Here is a 19,958-nt window from a genome sequence, read left to right as displayed (position 1 = left end):
CAAGTTAACTGCATGACAAAACGGTGTTATATTTGATGATAACACACTGTTAGCACTTACTAAATGCTTATACAATGCGGGCTTAATTTTATTACTACGTTTATTACTCTCGTAAAATAATGGAGAGTTGTTTGAGCTCCTAAAATATAGTACGAATAAATGCTTAACATAAAAAAATGATATGTTTTAGGGAATTACTAAAAATAAATTGTTTAAGGAACAGGGATTTTAAACTTGAAATAAAGTTCTCAAAATTATTAGGTATATAATTAAATATTATTCGGTAAATAATTAAGTATGTGCATAAATTAAATTTATAAAAGCTTTTCCTTAAGAAGTGTTTTCGAGTTCTCAACTAAATACATATAAATCGATTTATTTAAGAACTGACCACCTTAATCACAATTGAATTATTCACAAAATAACATTTTAAGAATTGAATACTTATTTAAATGATTTTTGTAAATTACTAAAAAGTACATATTACGTATTTACTTTTCAGTAACATAGTATGATTGTTTATTAGTTTTAATTTTGTATTCATATCTAATTACTTTGTTAGTGTACCTAAATAGTAAAATAATTTTATATTAAATATCCACATCTGACTGATGTTCTATTGAAGCGCTGTCTGTGGTCTTTCACGTGAACTTGCAAATGTAATATATAATATTGTAAGTGCATTAATATTATTTAAAATTAATTTACAATATTTTCACTGTTAACTTAAAATTATTTCACTATTTTTTGCAGTTTTGTAGCTGTTTATATTTAAATAGTTGTTCGTTTGTCACATTCTAGGCGGGAATTTCTCACAATATGGCGGCATGAACGGGTGTCAGAAACGCGCGCGTAGCGTCGACTGAATTATTCGAAGGGTATGTAAAACGATTGGGGTTTTCAATGATAAGGCGTTATTTAGCAGGGTGTTGGGGTTGAAAGTAAATTTCAATGATGGAAGTCGTTTTTGTCGTGTGTAGATATAATAATTTCTGGAAGATTGAAATTGTTAATATTATCTTTACTCACGGTAAAATGATAGACCATGTAAAATATTTCTTAAGATCTAAGGAAAGTAAGTGATATTGTGATTTGGCTCCATGGTTAGCAATAATTAAATAAAAAATATCGTACCTTTATCTATTCTGAAATAATTATTAATACAAATTGGCGTAGACGCTCTAGTAAAATTGGAATGTGTAATTCGTAGGAATCTATGCTCGTAGGATATAATTTCAGTATAATTGCCCTAGGGATTCGGTCAAAAATAAAGTACAAAGTTATTTTTACTTAGCATTTAAGATGATGTTAAATTTAAAGTTCTGTACATAACCATAGATTAGTAAAGATTACTCACTCCTAACAAGAAAATGTACCCAGTTTTCAGAAATTGAAATAGCTGCGTAAAAAAGTTTTGCCACGTCTCCGTGCTAAAATGTCCCTAAAATATTTGAAATAATTATTTATTCATTATGTAAACTACGCAGTATTAGTTATTTATTCGTAAATTTTCTCTAAAAATGATTTTATTTGTCAAGAACATGTAGTCAAGAATTCAAAAAAAGAACTTACTAATAAGCCGTTTGTGGCTTCATTCAATTTCAAGACAGCGAAGTATCTTTACTAATCTATGTACATAACGTACATAACAGGCATATTTAAGATTTTTTTAACACGGGTACAGATTGACGGAATATAATAATAAATGTTTTTTATTAACGCTAAAAAAACAAACAAATATTTGCCTATGACATAAAAATACGTGTCATTTTTTTAATTTCTTTACTTTATGATAAGGATATGAAAGAAAAAATATATTTTAATCAATTTGTGCTTTTGAAAATCTATTTATAATCATATTTAAGACCCACTTTTCTATTAAGAAACCAACATGGTATTATACAAACAACTCAATACATCAAAGGTGTGCCATAACAATCGAATATAATGGATAGTGTCATGCATTATGAAGTGGTAGCTTCATGCGCCAAATGCCTTCTTCATGTACAAAGGCCTGAATAACATATGAACTTCAGAATTAATTAAATATTTTTATACCAAAATACATTATGCACTGTGTATTTTTATTTTTAATTAGAAGAACACAGAAAAGATGCAGCCATTTCGGTGTTACATGACTTAATCAGTTCGTATCAACTTCAAATAGCCTTGTAGATCTGATCACAGATTGTTAATACCCATGAGAACCAATACACCTATTTCTACATTATACATGGCTTTGTAGCGCTGCTATGTCCTGGTCTGAAGGGCGTAAGGTAGCTATAACAAAATACCTATATGGGGCGATATGGACTGTGGAGCTTAGAACTACAGCTTTGGATACCGGGTGATGACTAACAAAGGAATGTCCTTGAACTTAGCATAAATTTGAGTTAAGTATAGTTATATGCTTACAGTCTTTCAAGCGGTAAATTTTTGGCTGACTCAACTTACTGTATTGTTGATAAAAGTATATAGCCAGCATGCAGCTGTTGTTTTTAGATAGCCAACGACGGTGCTTTAGAAATTGGTAACGATTCTACGAAAGTTGGAGACTTATAGAATTTTAAACTATCTAATCTAAATATATATAACTCAAAGGTGACTGACTGACATAGTGATCTATCAACGCACAGCCCAAACCACTGGACGGATCGGGCTGAAATTTGGCATGCAGGCAGATGTTATGACGTACGCATCCGCTAAGAAAGGATTTTGATCAATTGTACCCCCAAGGGGATAAAATAGAGGACGAAAATATTACTTCGTAACGCGAGCGAAGCCGCGGGCAAAAGCTCGTTATACATATGTGTGGACGTTGCACATACTTTGCTTTATTCTGCCTTTATTTGAGAAGAGATGAGCTGTAGTGTTGATTATTCCGAATAACTCTGACAGGCAATGCTTCATCAGACTACACATTTATTCTGTCTATTTTCTATCAAAATCATATTTTATTATTGATTGTACGAGTATCTACATCAATAATGAAATGTCCACGCACGGTCAGCAACAGGGTCGTTACACCCTTAGTTCGCACCCCACGTCTGGTTGCCACGTGAATAATTAATTGGTGCAAACAATTGGGGCCCAACACAAGACAAGCAAAGCCGTGATTGACGGCTTACGTCGAAGCTTGATTGTTTGACCAACGATTGGTACAAATATTTGCGTTTATTAGTTAGTGGATTTCGAAATGTGTATCATGTTTTAGGATTCCGTAGCCAAATAATAAAATTGATGGCCTTATAATTTCGTTATATCCATTTTCTGTCTGTACATAAATTATAATAATAATGATTTCGACACTCATAGCCCACACTAGGATTTTTCTAGTCCTGTAGGTGCCAACACAAATATCCACAATAGAAACCTAAATTCATTATTTAAATATCTATTTGACCGGAGATCGAACCCGCAACTCACTGCGTGTCAGACCGTTATGGTGACCGCTCCGCCACAGGGGTCGTCATGTTTTTTAATCTGCGGTTATCAAATGGTAACAAATTTACAGATATACAATACGTCCAGAATGTAATTTTGTATTTTTCTTATGAAGAACTATTTAACTAAAGTAACGTAACGTAAAAAAAATTGCGGGTTTTAATAAGCTTTCCACAACTTATATTTAGAAATCCAGATTGCGTCCTTCAAATCTGGTCACAATAAGATTTATTCAATGTTAATGATATTATCTCTAGTTTTTTCAAATAAAAATAGGACAGAGTATAAAATAGTTTCCGAACTTGGCCCACATAAGCATAGAGCTTAATGTAGCGTCCAATGAAAAATGGATTCCGTTGTGATAACAAATTGCCTCAATATTGCCTCCGATTCTTGTTTAATGAAATGCCTTCACTAATGGAAGTAATGGACAAGTTTTATAGTTTGGTTTTGTATATAATTTGTGGCAGATATTTTTAGTATTACAATAGTAGAGCTTTTCGTAAAACCGCCTTATCTTTCATCATTTGATTTCATCCTTTATAGAATATGCATGCCGCTATAAAACTGGTGTCAGTGATGCCAAATTCATATAAAAAATACTATTTTTTACATTATATAAATAGCAAAGGAGTATCCAGTCCTCCTGGTGGTAATTGGCATACATACATAATCGACCTCATGTAGGATAGTCTTACTTCAGGTCCGCAACAGACGAGTTTCTATCCATAAAAATAAATTTAGAACGCCTCGTATATCTTAATGAAACAGACGTTCCACAAAACAACGATTAAAGTGATGAAAAACAGTGATTTTTATTAGGCTGAAGTAGGTGTGGCAGTCCGGTGGTCCGGAGTCAAACCACGAAGGGTTCTTCTATCATCTTTAATATGCTGTGACTTTTTATTAATAGGTCAATCAGACGCAGCTTTCAATTCGTTATAATCTATTAACATAATGTCAATCGATTAGTTATGTGACTGCATACAAAGGTATTTGTGTTTTTCAATAGTCACAGTACTGAAAAGAAAGTAGGTTACATGGTATTTAAGGAACTTTCCAATTGAAATAGGGACACGATTGGGGTCCTTTTTTGCACCACAAATAGGTACAGTTAGGTTAAATAGTGTTTACTTTTTACATTTTTAGCACCTTATTATGGAAATACTAACAAAATCTGACAAAAGGTGTCTAGATATGGTTATATACTCTTTTAATAAATTTTATGTGTAATCCCGCACAACTTGAAGATGGTAGAACCCCTTGTGATTCAACTCCGGCGGCACCATCACCACATTTACTTCTGCCTCATAACAGCATGTTAACCCCTGCTGTATTTTGGTTTGAAGAGTGTGGTAAGGGAGAGATACTTTGCCAAGGCGTTCCAGCTTAGTCCTCAGGAGTAGCGGCGCATCTGTGGCCGACCTCAGGTCTACCTAATCCTACCTGGGGTTGATTACACATGTCTATGGGCGGCAGTAGCCACATACCATCAGGTGGACTGCATGCATGCTCGTCTGCTACAGAGATACATACATGTGAATGTACTGTATCACATACCTACATATTTTATATGTTCGGTGTCATTAAAATGTGTGTATAACAAGCAGACATAGGTACTCTTGCATGCGGAGATTTTCAACTTTTATGTAAAAAATAGTAAATGACCATAGATAACCTCGTGATTCACCTCAATGTCAATGACCAACGACAAGAGACTATTGCCACTTATTTGAGTTTTGGGCGGGGAACATCATTTGTTACCCATGTCCATGGGGTACAAAGTAGGTACAAATTATGGTGTTTATGGCGGTAATGAGGACGATTTTTTTCTAATAATTGCGAAATACGGGATGTCGTAAGTATACATATTGTTCAAAGACAATGTAGATACTACATACATTTTGAAGGTGGTAGAACCCTTTGTGGTTCGACTCCGGCGGCACCACCGCCACACCTATTTCTACCTAATAACAGCAGTGTAAGGCGCTGCTGTGTTCCGGTTTGAAGGGTGTGGTAAGGGAGACAGACTTTTCCGAGGCGTTCCAGCTTAGTCCTCAGGGGTAGCGGCGCACCTGTGGCCGACCTCAGGTAGGAATATCTAATCCTATCTGGGGTTGTTTACAGATGTCCATGGGCTGCAGTAGCCACTTACCATCAGGTGGACTGCATGCTCGTCTGCTACTCTTATATTATAAAAAAAAAATAAAAAAAAGCATCCTGCTGTTATTTATACTTCCCCTGTTTTTATCTACTTTCAGAATAAATAAATATACAAGTTTCAGTCTTTAAGGCTTTAGGTAGCTTGAGATAACTCTATTATTTTTTTTGGAATGGAAAAATACCAGTATACTTTAGTTTATTTTAATAACATAACATTTTAAAAACAATAGTATTAATTATTATTAATTAATTAATAAGAAAGAAAATTGCAAGTTAAACTTTATGCTTCTCATCATAATGATCTAATTTAATATTTAAATTATTCTAATTCAGTTACTGGTACAATTGAAAGATTTTTTATTAGTAACCGTAAATAATAAAGGGTATAAATACTATAAAATCTAACTATAACATGAAGTTTATTTTAAACTAGTTTTTGCCCGCGGCTTCGCCCGCGTTTAAACGAAAATAATATGACATACTAACATACATAAAACTGAAAATTCGTACCTTTATTGGAACGACAGTGGCGCCATCTGGCGAAAATTGGTCGTACCAACTCTGGAACCTTCTTGGGCTCATGGACAACAACTTTGCTAAAGATCATCACTTGATCAAATGCATAGTTCACGATTCAATCCTTACTAATATCGATTAAAATAATCGAAGCTTTTGGTCCAAAAGATCGATTCTTCGATTAATCGATCTTAGATCGCCATCCCTAGTTCCCGTGGGATTTCCGGGATAAAAACTATCCTATGTCCGTTCTCGGGTCTGAGACTATCTTTGTACAAAATTTCATTACAATCGGTTCAGTGGTTTAGGCATGTAGAAGAGACAACCAGACAGATAGACAGACAGAGTTACTTTCGGATTTATAATATTAGTAAGGATTTACTTAATGTTTTACTAAAACGAATACTCATACGCACTCATTTTACATGAAGAACCATGTTATAGTTCATGCAAGTGTACTCAGGTGCATTAACTCGTATATTATAAAATATAAACTATATCACACCAGTTAACAATATGTTAACGCATCTTACACACGGTCGCTGCAAGGTTCGTTGGTTTCCGAAGCACAATGACGACGCGGTCCGGTGCCGGCGGTTTGGGTTCGCACCTCCGATGAGGCATGTTTCCATTGTTGTATGGGAAACTGCATTTCATGTTTATCTCATACATACATTTCACCCAATAGTAAGTGGAAACTGTTTATAGTATCTATAATTAATAATTTAGAGTCAAAAAATAGAAGAACGTTTTGTAGAGCTACGACTACGAAAACATGCGTGAAAACTTGAGACTAGAGCGTGACGACACTTTGAAATGTTTGTAAAATATGAAAATGTAACCAGGAAATATAATAATCTACTAATCAGGTGTTTAGTAGACTTTTAACAGATTGTTCACAATAGTATAGCTCAATTTACTTACATAAAAATGAACTATTTATTATATACCTGTATTATTATAACTCCTCCATGGGAGTTGCCGAATTCTACGCAACTCTCAAGTTAGCTCGCACGGTTTTTTATATTTCCAATCAGCTCAAAATAGAATTCAAAAAGCCTCCGGAGCCTCCTAGAAACCTCCTGTCGACTCAAAATTACACCTATTTACACCTATTGAGGTATAACATGTACGTGTAGCAGCACTAAATATTTTCGTTACCGTTACAGAAAGTTACGATTAACTACACGCGCGAAATTTCAAAAAACCACTGGTCTAAAATAAATTCATAATCCACCACGTCTCTTCATTTATTACGTCACACTACTACATTATTGCACCGATATTAATAGCACTGGAGAGTCAGCTTCCCGTATTACCTGTAGTACAAAAAAACAACTCTACCATGGCAAAAACCTAATCCCATAGCGTTATCATCACCATAAAAACGACAATGGGAATGGTGTGTCGTGTGAAACAATAGCGTTTCCTCTTCCTATTTGCTCACTGTACGATCTGACTCCTAAATAAAGTAGTAGTAACAATAATATGTTTTATTAATTTATTATATAATACCTATGTTTTACACCATAAAGAGGATGATTTGCCATAGATCATACGGGCCAATGATTCACCTCTTGTAGGATCAATTCGGTAACAAAATATAAAATATAAATAGTTTAACTCGGCGAATAATTGCATGATTTGTTTTTTTTTTAATAGGAAATTAGCAACTTATTAACATGTTATTCTTTTTTTTTGGTTCTTTAGCTGTGAGTATTTGATTTAAGATAAATGTCGAAAAACTCATTTTCAAAAATATGTATGAAAATGATTTTTGAAATAATTTATTTTATCAATGCTAAATATTCAATTAATATCATGTTTTTCAGTAACTCGTCAATTTTTAAACATATAATTATGCATATCTTACCAATACAATAGTAATATGTAAGATATGCTCTACGTAGAGTCCGTTTTAATGCTAAAACTCTGCTATTGACATAAAATGAGGTATTTATTGTAAACTATACTATACACCATGAGTAACCTTCAAAACTGGTGGCCCTCGAGAGATAGACGGATGGACAAACAAAAAAGCAACAATTACCGTAATTATTATAAGCGCAGGACGCATGCGCGGCTGGTCAGTACGCTACACGCATCTGCGCATCACGGAGCACCCAACCGAAATAAAAATACAATTTCTTTGTTTTATACTTTCATATAGTTTTGACAGTTGACCATAGACAATGTAAATTTATTTTTAATTTACGCGTTAAGTTCAACGGTATGCAAACTGGTTTCTATGCTGCTAAGTAAATGTACTGTAGGTAGAAGATAATGAACTTTATATGCAGTTGCGGTTTATAGGCTGTATTTCAAGATGGGCCGAGCGGCGATGGTGGTGAGTTTTTGCCATTCTTGTTTATAGTAATTTAAAATACTCGCAGTAGAAAAGGCGCCATTTAAATAATAGCATGGTTTATTTGATACTTAACTAGATTTTTTTAATAAGTATACTTATTATAATTATTATCTTTTAATTTATAATTTGGGTAGTTAACACATGATGCTTAAAGTCAATAGACAAGCTTACTATATTCTTTTTTATAATCACAATTTTATATTCTCCAAAATTATTAAAAAGTGATTTAATTATCAGTGTATGCGGGGCGGCACAACCGTACCCATTTTAGCCTTACAGCAGCAATGTTTATTACTTGTATTCCGGTACATACAAGAAAACTAAATTTAAAAATTAAACACCTGACCTGACCTCCTCTCCAACCTCCTGACCAAACCTAGACAAGAGCTGATGATTTTCACTCAGCTTTCCTTATACTTAGCTAACACATAATCAAGTCGCCTTTAAACCCATAAAAATAAAGTAAGGCTTTTTTTTATTTTAAAAGCCAAAACAATTTATATCCATACGAGTTACAAACGTTCTGTTTCAAAGAATCATCGTTTACGAATTTCCAAAACCTTAGAAAAAGTTACCAAAATGGTAGTAAAACCACAACTAATAATTAATATTACTAAATAATAACAATTAGTAAGCAGTGATAACTTACAGTATCCTGTTCATATAGCCTAAGCCACCTAAAGCACTTATCTTATCTGGACGGTGACAATAATTTATAGGAAATGACCACAGAGAGGTCATTACCAGGTAACTCGCTTGGTGTAATTTATTCGCGCCGATTATCCTCCGATATCGTTAGTGTTCAAGTAGACGCTATCTCTAACTAGTTTATAAAAAATAGATATAATTTTTTGCGACTACCTATCACTGTATCTTGAATGTACAGTTAGGATCTGTGTAGAAGAATAAGACAATAATTATAGTTTAAAAACTAATAACTACGCTGAAATCGCACAAGGAAAATCGTTAATCCTGATTCCTGACGATCCTGATGAATGGGATAAATATATTTAAATCGTGTTCTTGATAATTGTTCAAAATTTTAAATTAATCAGACCGTTCAAAGTGGATAAAAATCGAGTAGGTACAAAGATTCCGTTACACATACATACATAAAGGGTTCCGTTACTTACATGCATACATAAAAGTGGGGTCAAATAAGGTAGATTAGCGCCCCTGATCAATAATCAATCTATCTGTTTTTTGCCTAAAAAGATCAATATTTGACATTTGAATTTGACAAAGTTTAATCTTTGGCAAGCAAGTCATTAGATAAATAGAATTAATAACTGATGTAGGTCTATGTAGAAGTACCATATTTAAAGATTAAAAAGTTTTCCTTTCTATATGATATAAATAAAATTACTGTTTTTTTATTTGTACACATAAAAGCCTATGAAGACCATAAATAATAACTACTTCTAGCTAATTCTTTTGAAGTAAAATGTACTTACTCTTTGTTTCTGACACTTTTATTTGTAGCACATAACAAAATTTTAATGATGACAACTGCGCTATGGGAAATAATAACTCATATAAAAAAAAAACATATTTCATTTATTGTACAGAATCTGTATGACTCTATCTTTTTTGACAGTTTACTAAGAGAAGGTTATGTTTAGAGGTAAAATGCTCTTACTCTATGTTTCTGACACTTTTATTTGTAGTACAAAACAAAATTTTAATGATGACAACTGCGCTATGGGAAATAATAACTTATATATAAAAAAAAAAAAAACATTTATTGTATAGAATCTGTATGAATCTATCTTTTGTGACAGTTTACTAAGAAAAGGTTGTCTTTAGAGGTAAAATTTACTTATTCTTTGTTTCTGACACTTTTATTTGTAGCACATAACAAAATTTTAATGATGACAAGTGCGCTATGGGAAATAATTACTTATATAAAAATAAAAAAAAAAACAAATTTCATTTATTGTATACAATCTGTATGACTCTATCTTTTTGACAGTTTACTAAGAAAAGGTTGTCTTTAGAGGTAAAATGTACTTACTCTATGTTTCCGACACTTTTATTTGTAGCACATAACAAAATTTAAATGATGACAACCGCGCTATGGGAAATAATAACTCATATAAAAACAGATTTCATTTATTGTATACAATCTGTATGACTCTTTCTTTCTCGACAGTTTATTAATAGAAGGTTGTGTATGTATTCAAGATTTTAATTTTACAGCATATAATCAATAACATCCCATAATTACCCCTACATATCAATAAAAATGACAGCTTACGAGCACAGCCTAGTATCAATGTATGTATAGTGGGGTGGTAAGGAAGTTATACTTTTCCGAGGCGTTCCAGCCTAGTCTTCAGGGGTAGCGGCGCATCTGTGGCCGACTTCAGGTAGGAACATCTAATCCTATCTGGGTTGATTACGGATGTCCATGGGCGGCAGTAACCACTTACCATCAGGTGGACTGCATACTCGTCTGCTACTCTTATATTATAAAAAATCCTGGGCTTAAATTTAATGAATGTCAGTATAATGATTAGTATGCGCACGATACGCGTACAATTCGTACAACATAGTGATTATGCTTGCATTTAAGCATTAACAAAACGAATCCCATAACCTTTCATTCATTGTTCTGATGATAATTATAAAGCTATTACATGATACTGACTTGTATAGTGTGCTGGGTGGTATACATTTGGGTATCCCACGATTAAGGGCCTTAGTACATGTTATACCGATGCGTCCTCGCGTCGATTTATTTGGTTAGCGCTTTTTAAATTAATAATGATTTGTTCTAACGGTGACGGAAAGCATCGTGAGAACGTCTATAAATCGGGATATTTCCACAATATTGGTAAGTATGTGTGGTGTGAAGACACTGGGCACTTGGTTCATCTTGTTCCATAAATCTACAGTTTAACTTTTGACTTTCCACTGAGCATATCATTACAACACTTAATAATTGCCGGTAAAAAGATGTTAATTTTAAACTATAAGTGGTTTTAAAACATTCTAATATTAAATGATATTTATATAGTTAAGTTTATGTTCAATAACTCCTACATCTACGCAGAATCTACTTACAACAATCGTAAAATAACGGCACAAAAACATCAAAAACACTTCCTGGATCTTAGAATAAATCAAATTATTCCAAATTATCATTAAAACCACCAATTGTTATAATATAATATGTTATGCAAATGATACATATTTAACGTAACGATTGCATTTATAACGCGACCTCCATAAACAATGGGTGACGTCACACGGGGTGAAACAAAATGGCGGTAACCGGAATACGGACCTTGGTGTAATTACTATTGTAAGTTTTTTTGACCCATGCGTAGTAGGGTCAATTAAGTTGGGCTGATGAATCATAATACATATTTTGGGATTTAATGACCAACGGATGTTGTGAGCAATTTTTTGTGGCTTTTAACGGCCGTATGAAGGTAGTCTTGTTTTTTATACGTGAATAAGTAGGTCCGTAACTGTAATTTTTCTACATATGAATTAGGTCAATAAAACCTTTCTTACAATGAGTTAAGAGTTTTGATGTGGTTGCATTATGGCTCTACCGCTACACATTATATTTCTGATTGTAATAACAGCGACGTAGAGTTTTTATTTAGGTTTACCTAAAGAATGTGACATGTTTGTGTTGCTAGGAATATCCATTTGAATATAAAACATTCTGGTGTCGGTCATAGATATCAACGCCAGATTGCTGGTGTTATGATTATTGGCATCAAGGGTGCACCAAATAATATAGAAACATTTAAACAAGTGTGAAAGCCATATTTTTTAAATGTTTATAAAAATCGATTAAAACCATTAGGCAGTATAAACTCGTAACTCTAATGACAAATCACTTTAAAAACTAAAATTAGTAGATAAAATTCAGTCTATATCAAGTATTGTTAGTAGTAAGACACGTGATGTTTTTTATAGTAATAAGCTATGACGAAATCGTAAATTAGTTTAATGTGCAAAAACCTCCATTATGTATCACAGTTAAACAAACGGGATAAGATCTTACGTAGATAACCACTATTATGAGATACTCGTACATCGTTAACGATCTAATGTAACATGACTACTGTTTGTATTTCTCAGGATTATCATGTCGCAGAAATCTGACATGATCAGATGGAAACTATTTTATTACTAAGTTTATATAAAAACTGCATTTACATTTAATTAACCTGGTACGACATGTAAGACTCAGATTATGTTGATGTTAAATAGACCGATGTTAAGGTGACATAGTCGCCTTTAGTCACTTGTAACCATTAGGATAATATATCTATGCTTGTAACGTACCTTTATTCAGATTACAAAATTGGTACCATTAATTAAGTACTTGTACTTTATACTGACATAGGAGTGACCGCGATACCACCACAGATGAACCACGAAAATGTATAACACCTGTTTTGTTAAATAACAGTTGGTAATTATTTTCGCATTGTTTGTTTCAGCCTTTGATCGCAGCTATTCTAGCTAGTCTAGTCCAATTTACTGCAGTGAATGGAGAAGAAACGATTCTCTCCGCTGTTCTAACACCCAGTGACAACGATAGAACTATTAGACAAGAGAGAAGTTACTATGAAAGATATGGCACTGGAAGATTTAATGATGATAGATCTAAATGTGGTCGATGTCTAGATGATAGATATGATGATAGAGATGATGATAGAGGTCGAGACAGGTACGATGACGATCGACGACCAAACAGACCTACGTACGGAAACAGACACGATAGAAACAAGAACTATGATAATGATGATGATGACAGAAGATATAATTCTGACAGAAAGAATAGCCCAAAGAACGGCACAGAAGATGATAACAACGATGACAAGAAAAAACCTTATGACGACAAAGATAGAGACAGAGACCGTCCTAGTGGCGGTAGGAGAGACAGAGACAGGCATAGGTACGACGATAGAGATAAATACAGACCAGATTACTATGACAGGTTCTTAAGAGATCCTTACAGAGATAGATACGATAGGCCGTACTACGAAGATTCATACAGAGAACGGAGGCCATATTACGACAGATATGATGAGGGATATGGGGGCAGGTACGAAGGGTATGGATACCGGCGACCAGCCTACGACGACCGGTATGATAGAGGAACTGGATATGATGATTATGGTGGATACGGTCCCGGAGTTGGACGAGGACCTCATGATAGGTATGTATATGCTATCAAAATTTATAAAAAATCTAGTTAAGCTTTTAGCAATAAGTTAAATCTTATGTGTCAGTTAAGGCCTTTGTCCAAAAATGGGAATCTAAAACATATACTATCAGGCTGTTCAAGTATGGATTCGTAGAAACGTTAATTTGTAGAATGGAAAAGTTAGTTGTCCTTAAAAACATCACGGATTTAATAAATATAGGACGATGATTGTAAATTGTAGTATATTATTTTTAGTATTAAAATTGAAAATTCAGTTCATTCTTTCGTGACCATAGATTTAGAACTATGGTCAATGACCAACGAATAAGGTCAGTAAGCACTATGTCAAATACATCAATAGCATTGACCATAATAATCGCTTTCACCAAATTACATGATTCTCCCATGTTCATTCACCATATAATAATAATATGGCGAATTAGATCAATGTAACATAACGGTAGACATTTGACACGGGAGCTATGACAGTTCTATTTGCCGCCAACGCGGAAAATTATCCGCCATTGTTAAAATGGACGTTTGGTGTAATGAACTCTATGCCAACCATTTTCTTTTTTTCTGTAAATAAAATTGTAGCCAGTACACTTTTTTAATTTGTATTTATATTATTTAATAAATAATATTTCATATAAGTCAACTTAATACTTATTATTATATCTTACATATTAAGATTAAAGATGTGAATAATTATCACATTGTTTTCATTTTTAGGAATATTACACATATTTAAAAATCTTTGACGTTAATGTTTAAATATCTTCCATGAAAGTCAAGATTTAAATCAATCGTGGATAAGTTCATTTTTGTAGCTTAACGGCACTTTTAACACGTGAGAACTTCGTATGTAATTTGTATCATACATCTAAAAGACAATAGAAACACCTCATAAATCATCAGTGAGATGCCAACATTAATTCTATACAATTATCCAATTTGCAACAAGATTCTTTATTCAAACATGTGTCATTAGCCTATTAACAGTAGATACAAACCACAGTACAAACAACTGTTTATATACAGTCAAATGAACTTTTTTATGTGGCATCTAGATCTAGATTGTTTTTATTCTTGTAACTATTTTAAGAGACTAGTAGGTATCATTATTATCTTGCGAAATATTTTAAATTGCAAAGAATTTAGATATCGATTCCGCTCCGATATGCAACATCCTTATGGCGCGCGATATTTTTTTGACATGCTGAAAATACCTACAGTATGTTCAATTTTTCTATACAAGGAGTATAATTTAAAAAAGTATTGTTCATTTTATTATCTCATATCGGGTTTTCTTCTCTTTTCATATCTGTTTGATCTACGGTTGTTAAGATAATAAATTATTGAAGAGTAATAGGTATAATATCATTCGGAGAATAACGAAAAAACCCGTTATTCGTGCAATTCGGTTGCGTACATTTTAATATATTTTAACAAGACTTTTTTTTCACTGACCAAGATTTAAACACGGATAGATTGAGCCGGTTACTGAACTAAAATGCATATTAATAAGTCAAAGCATGTGTTTTTGTTTTATTTTTTATCGCTCACAGACAGCGGATTAGATAAGCCCGTTTTGGTCGGACTTTGGTTTACGAAAATGTAATTTAATGAATAAATAACTGTATTAATTAATTAAATTATGTTACTCCCACGTAGTTATCAGGGTAATCAGATATTTAACTGTTCATTTTTATAATAATCATTAACATAATCTTAACAAATACATAGAAATACACTACTGCATGTTCGGATAACAAACGAATGAAATATGTATGAAATTTTACCTTAGTCCTTAAGTTAGCAGTGCATCTATGGCTGATCTCCTGTAGTGTGAATCTTTTGTCCTATCTAAAGTTGTATTTACGATCAGGTGCACTGCAAACTTGTTTGCTCCTTCTGGTAATGCAAATCACTTGACATTTTATATCGTTTCTCAAACTTGGAATTATTTAAAGTTTCAGACCATGGGACGAAACGTATCGCGGCCAGGCGGGGTGGGATGCGGGCGGTCGAGGGTACTACTTCGCATCCGGCCGCCCTGATGCTACCTCGGCTTGGTCTAGACCAGAATATTCTAGGTAATTTTACAATTTGTCGCTAACCTGACTAGATTAAAGCTGATTTAGATTAAAGTTCATCACATTTCATACACATACCATTCTGAATTTTAAAATTCTTACTTATTCTTGCGAAACACTAACTTTGAAACAGGAATACAATTTACTTAAGAATCATTCACGTATTTAAATATTTGGACTTGCTAATTCCAGACCCGAGTCAGGCAGTGGTTGGCAGAGCTCAGGCTACTCGGGCGGGTACTCCACCTACCGAGATCCGGTGGACTACCGCGGCTCAGTCGGGTACTCGGACGGCGGGTACCGACAGGACGTCTCTACCGCGTACGGACAGGCTGCTGGGTATGGGCAGGGGTACGGACAGGCCGCCGGGTATGGACAGGGCTACGGTCAGGCTAGCGGCTGGCGCAATGTGGGAGAGCGAAGGCCATATAGGGACCAGAGGTAAGTCTTTAACAAAAATATTATTGTTTTATAAGTTCGTTAGAATTATTAATTCTATTTTTTTTAATCTCACGATAGGTACTACCTAACATGCTTTTTATTACACGTATGTATTTTAAACATATGTTAGTGGTGGAAACCGAATATAACAGAACAATTTATTTCTGACATGAGCAAATATATTATTTAATTAACAGTGGTGGTGGTGGACACGATATTTGGCTCTTTTAATAATAACTGATATATCATTTCATATACGGGCAACGAATTCACAAACATTATATTTAAATGTAACCTACACTAACGAAAGGCAATAATACTACTTCTATTAGACAAACACACCTAAACAACCTAATAAAACGGTTGTCACACACTCGGGTACACTGGTTACAGGGATCCGGATTATTCGCTCGGGTACTCGGGCGGGTACCGACAGGATACCGGTGGGTACGGACAGAGCGGGTACCCTGCCAGTGGGTATGGACAGGGTAGCGGCTGGCGGAACGTGGGGGAACGGAGGCCGTATAGGGATCAAAGGTATCGTAAAGTGAAATAGTGACATGATAGAAGTAGGTACTTGCGAATACTGAAAATGTACACGAATCCAATCTTTGTTAAAGAACCATAATATCTACTAATATTATTTAAATATTCGTTCACATTTACCTCATTAAAATCACGTAAATTCTTATATAGCAATACTCTTATGTAAATTATGTTTCTTAATAATTGTTTATGTTATAATTAGTTTTTAATAACTGCACTCTAAGGAATAGGTATCTCTCATTCAAACGTAAGTTTACTGGTAGTGATCAGTGCCACATGGATAAGGCTGCTTATGACAAAAAGTGTGATTATATAGTACTATTTTGTAAGAAAACCTTTATTGTTGGGCACATCATTTACAATGACGTATAATGTGCTATTATAAACATTCCATCTATTTTTTAAGTCAATGGTTTTGTGATAGTTTATCTTGCAACTGTGTTGTAGCTATTTGTTAACTTCAGGCGCTTACATAAAAATCTGGTCGATATTAGGCTGAAGCGGTAGCTTCACTATTTCTATATTATGAAAATAGCGTAGAGGTGATCTTATTTATTTCGAAGGATATTGCAACTCGTAAGATATACTTATAAGGAAACCATCTGTGATCTGCTTCCCTATCTCTAGTTGGACTTCTGTCCTATATATCATTTTATTGTAACTATAGTAATTTAGTTGGTTCTTCGATATTTATCTTTTTTTTAATTCCAGTGGAGTAAGCCAATCGGACAAAGGCATCTACAAGCAACCAACCCGCAACGACGACCGTTACGACCAAAACCGTCAAAACGGTTACGGACAACAGAACCAATATCAACAGAACTCATACCAACCCAACAGCCAAAGCACAACAACACCGGCAACCAGTTATCTGTATCAGAGAGAAGACGAGCACGTCACTAAAACAGCTGATGAATCTACGAAACCACCATCTTAAATTGAATTTTAATTGAAATGTAACAATAATTTAATTAAGAAACTTAAGAAAAATAGATAGAACTACGGATAAGTAATCTTTAAAAGATTTTATTTAAATAATAAAGCTCACTAATTGTATAATTGATGGTGCCGTATAAAATAAAATAAGAACGGTAAATACGAAATGTACAATCAGCTGTTAAATAACAGTTAGGGGCAGCCATCTTAATTTTCTTTTTTTTATTAAAATATGTATCGATTAAGCATGTGAACCGTGTGGTTTTTTAACAAACTTTTATATTTTAAAAAATAAATTCCTATTTGTCAAATGAAATTAAAAATGGAGTGCCTTACAAAGTTATGGAAATAATTATTTTAATTTCACATTGACGAATACTTTCCTATAATATTAAGAGGCTTTTACTATTCTTAATGTATTAAATAAATAAAGTGCACTACAATGTATAAAAATATTTATTTTATTTTGTATCAACTTATAACAAAAATTTTTAACAGTTAATCAGAAACTATCGACAGGTATGAGTAAAATCATTGAGGCTCAAAGCTATGTAGTTGCGCCTGCATTGTAGCTTATATGTCTTATTGACCTCCTCTTTTCTTCTTAGTTGATTCCCCATGACTAAGGGTCGTGACCATCAAGAACAGCTTCGTTTATGGACCATATAATGCGATTTTGTGTTAATTCCATATAATGGTAAACTGTGGTGTTGCTTATTTCCTTCACAACGTCTGTCTATCGGGTCGGTGACCTCCCTCTGCTGTTTTCCAGCCACTTGGCAAACGACTATCACCTTCTCCAAGTTGTCTGGGTCTCGTTGTGCCACGTGACCGAAGAATTTTAGGACCCGATGTATACTGTGGAGCATTGACATTACACAATCTCAAAATAATATGGCATTTAAAGGTGGCGCCACAAGTTGTGTAAGCAAGCCGCCACATACCCTCTATTTACGTATTAAATTTATATAAACGCTGATTTTGTACATACGAATAATTACACCTGCGTAAATTTGTTTGTTTTTTTATGTATTACAATTTTAAAAATATATTTAACCCCTAAACACATATTTCTTAAAACCTATTAAATATAAAACTGTTAAAGGTTCTGTAGCGACTTCCCGCTACTTGTCAAGAGATAGCGCTGCTGAATCACGCTATCGAAGTTTTCTAAACATAAGATGTTATACAATACGGTTCGGTACTTGTATATGATGCATATACAAGCTCCGAACTGAGACTGATGGACCACGGCCGCTCCCCGGGCATGATCACCTAGCCCAGCGGGAGATCTCCCTTTGCCAAAGTTCGTATCGTTTGTATGTAGCATTATGCAAAGGCACCCAAAATGTAAACCTTCAAAGAGTAGCAGACGAGCATGCATTCGTAATATCTACATCTGTAATCAACCCCAGATAAGATAAAATTCCTACCTGAGGTCGGCCAAAGATGCCCAGTGGGGCATTCCAGTTTAGTCCTCAGAAGAAGTGACTCTTAAGAACTTAACTAAAATGCCTCAGAAAGGTACGCCTCCCTTACCATAACACCCTTCAAACCAGAACACAGCATCGCTTAACACTGCTATTATGAGGCAGAAATAGGTATGGCGGTGATGCCGCCAGAGTCGAACCAGAGGGTTCTACATTCAAATACTTATTTAATTCAAACTCAAAGTATAATTATTGCACACATTATCAAAAGTACTCAACGTTGGACCAATCAAACTCTAAAACACAAGCACGCGAAATATAATTTTATATCAAGCAATTAAAGATACGAGGAGACGATTATTTGATTACATATCAGATAAATCGAATTATACCGTCCACTTGGCACCGACTCCTTGTAAGTTTTAACACGTTGTTATAACATGTTTTAATTAATTAGGTAAATTAATAATAAAGAGTGTAATTTTAAAAGGTTAAAGTGACGATAACTTATGAAAACGCGTGTTTGAAAATTGTATTTCGATAGTATAAGAAAAATTGTCCGTATTTTTGTTCAATGTGAAATTGACTACAAGTTAGCATTTCTCCTACGCTTTTTACTTAATAATTTAAATATTCAAAAAAAAATATGTTTTTATATTGAAGAAAATTATTGACTATAACTTTATAACTTGCAACAATTCGCTTACCAATACAATAAAAATGTGAATTATTTCGCAGAAAATTACTTTAATTGTTTTCATTCACAATTTCCCATGCTAATAAAGCCTTTTATTTGTTCTCTTTTGTAGTCTTAACCTAGCAATTCGATAAAAAATACGGAT

At 33.8% G+C, this 19,958-nt stretch overlaps 1 protein-coding gene across 2 annotated transcripts; it reads left to right on the top strand.

The window, feature by feature from the left end:
• Nucleotides 1-8,206: 8,206 nt before the first annotated feature.
• Nucleotides 8,207-18,139, top strand: LOC140757623 (uncharacterized). 2 transcript variants are annotated; one of them, XM_073093466.1, is made up of 6 exons: nucleotides 8,207-8,470; nucleotides 12,958-13,679; nucleotides 15,641-15,763; nucleotides 15,956-16,204; nucleotides 16,598-16,741; nucleotides 17,462-18,139. In XM_073093466.1, exons 1-6 carry the CDS (start codon nucleotides 8,450-8,452, stop codon nucleotides 17,685-17,687), a joined length of 1,485 nt encoding a protein of 494 aa, XP_072949567.1. In that variant the 5' UTR covers nucleotides 8,207-8,449; the 3' UTR covers nucleotides 17,688-18,139. The 2 variants fall into 2 exon arrangements, with proteins under 2 accessions (XP_072949567.1, XP_072949568.1); XM_073093467.1 differs by lacking the exon at nucleotides 16,598-16,741.
• Nucleotides 18,140-19,958: the final 1,819 nt, after the last annotated feature.

The sequence above is a fragment of the Epargyreus clarus genome, unplaced genomic scaffold (assembly GCF_041222505.1).
Source record: "Epargyreus clarus isolate Ecla_fem2 unplaced genomic scaffold, WU_Ecla_fem_2.2 ptg000004l, whole genome shotgun sequence".
In the NCBI taxonomy this organism is placed as follows: Eukaryota; Metazoa; Arthropoda; class Insecta; order Lepidoptera; family Hesperiidae; genus Epargyreus; species Epargyreus clarus.
The sequence above is the reverse complement of the archived record's forward strand: the minus strand, read 5'-3'. Positions and strand labels throughout refer to the sequence as shown.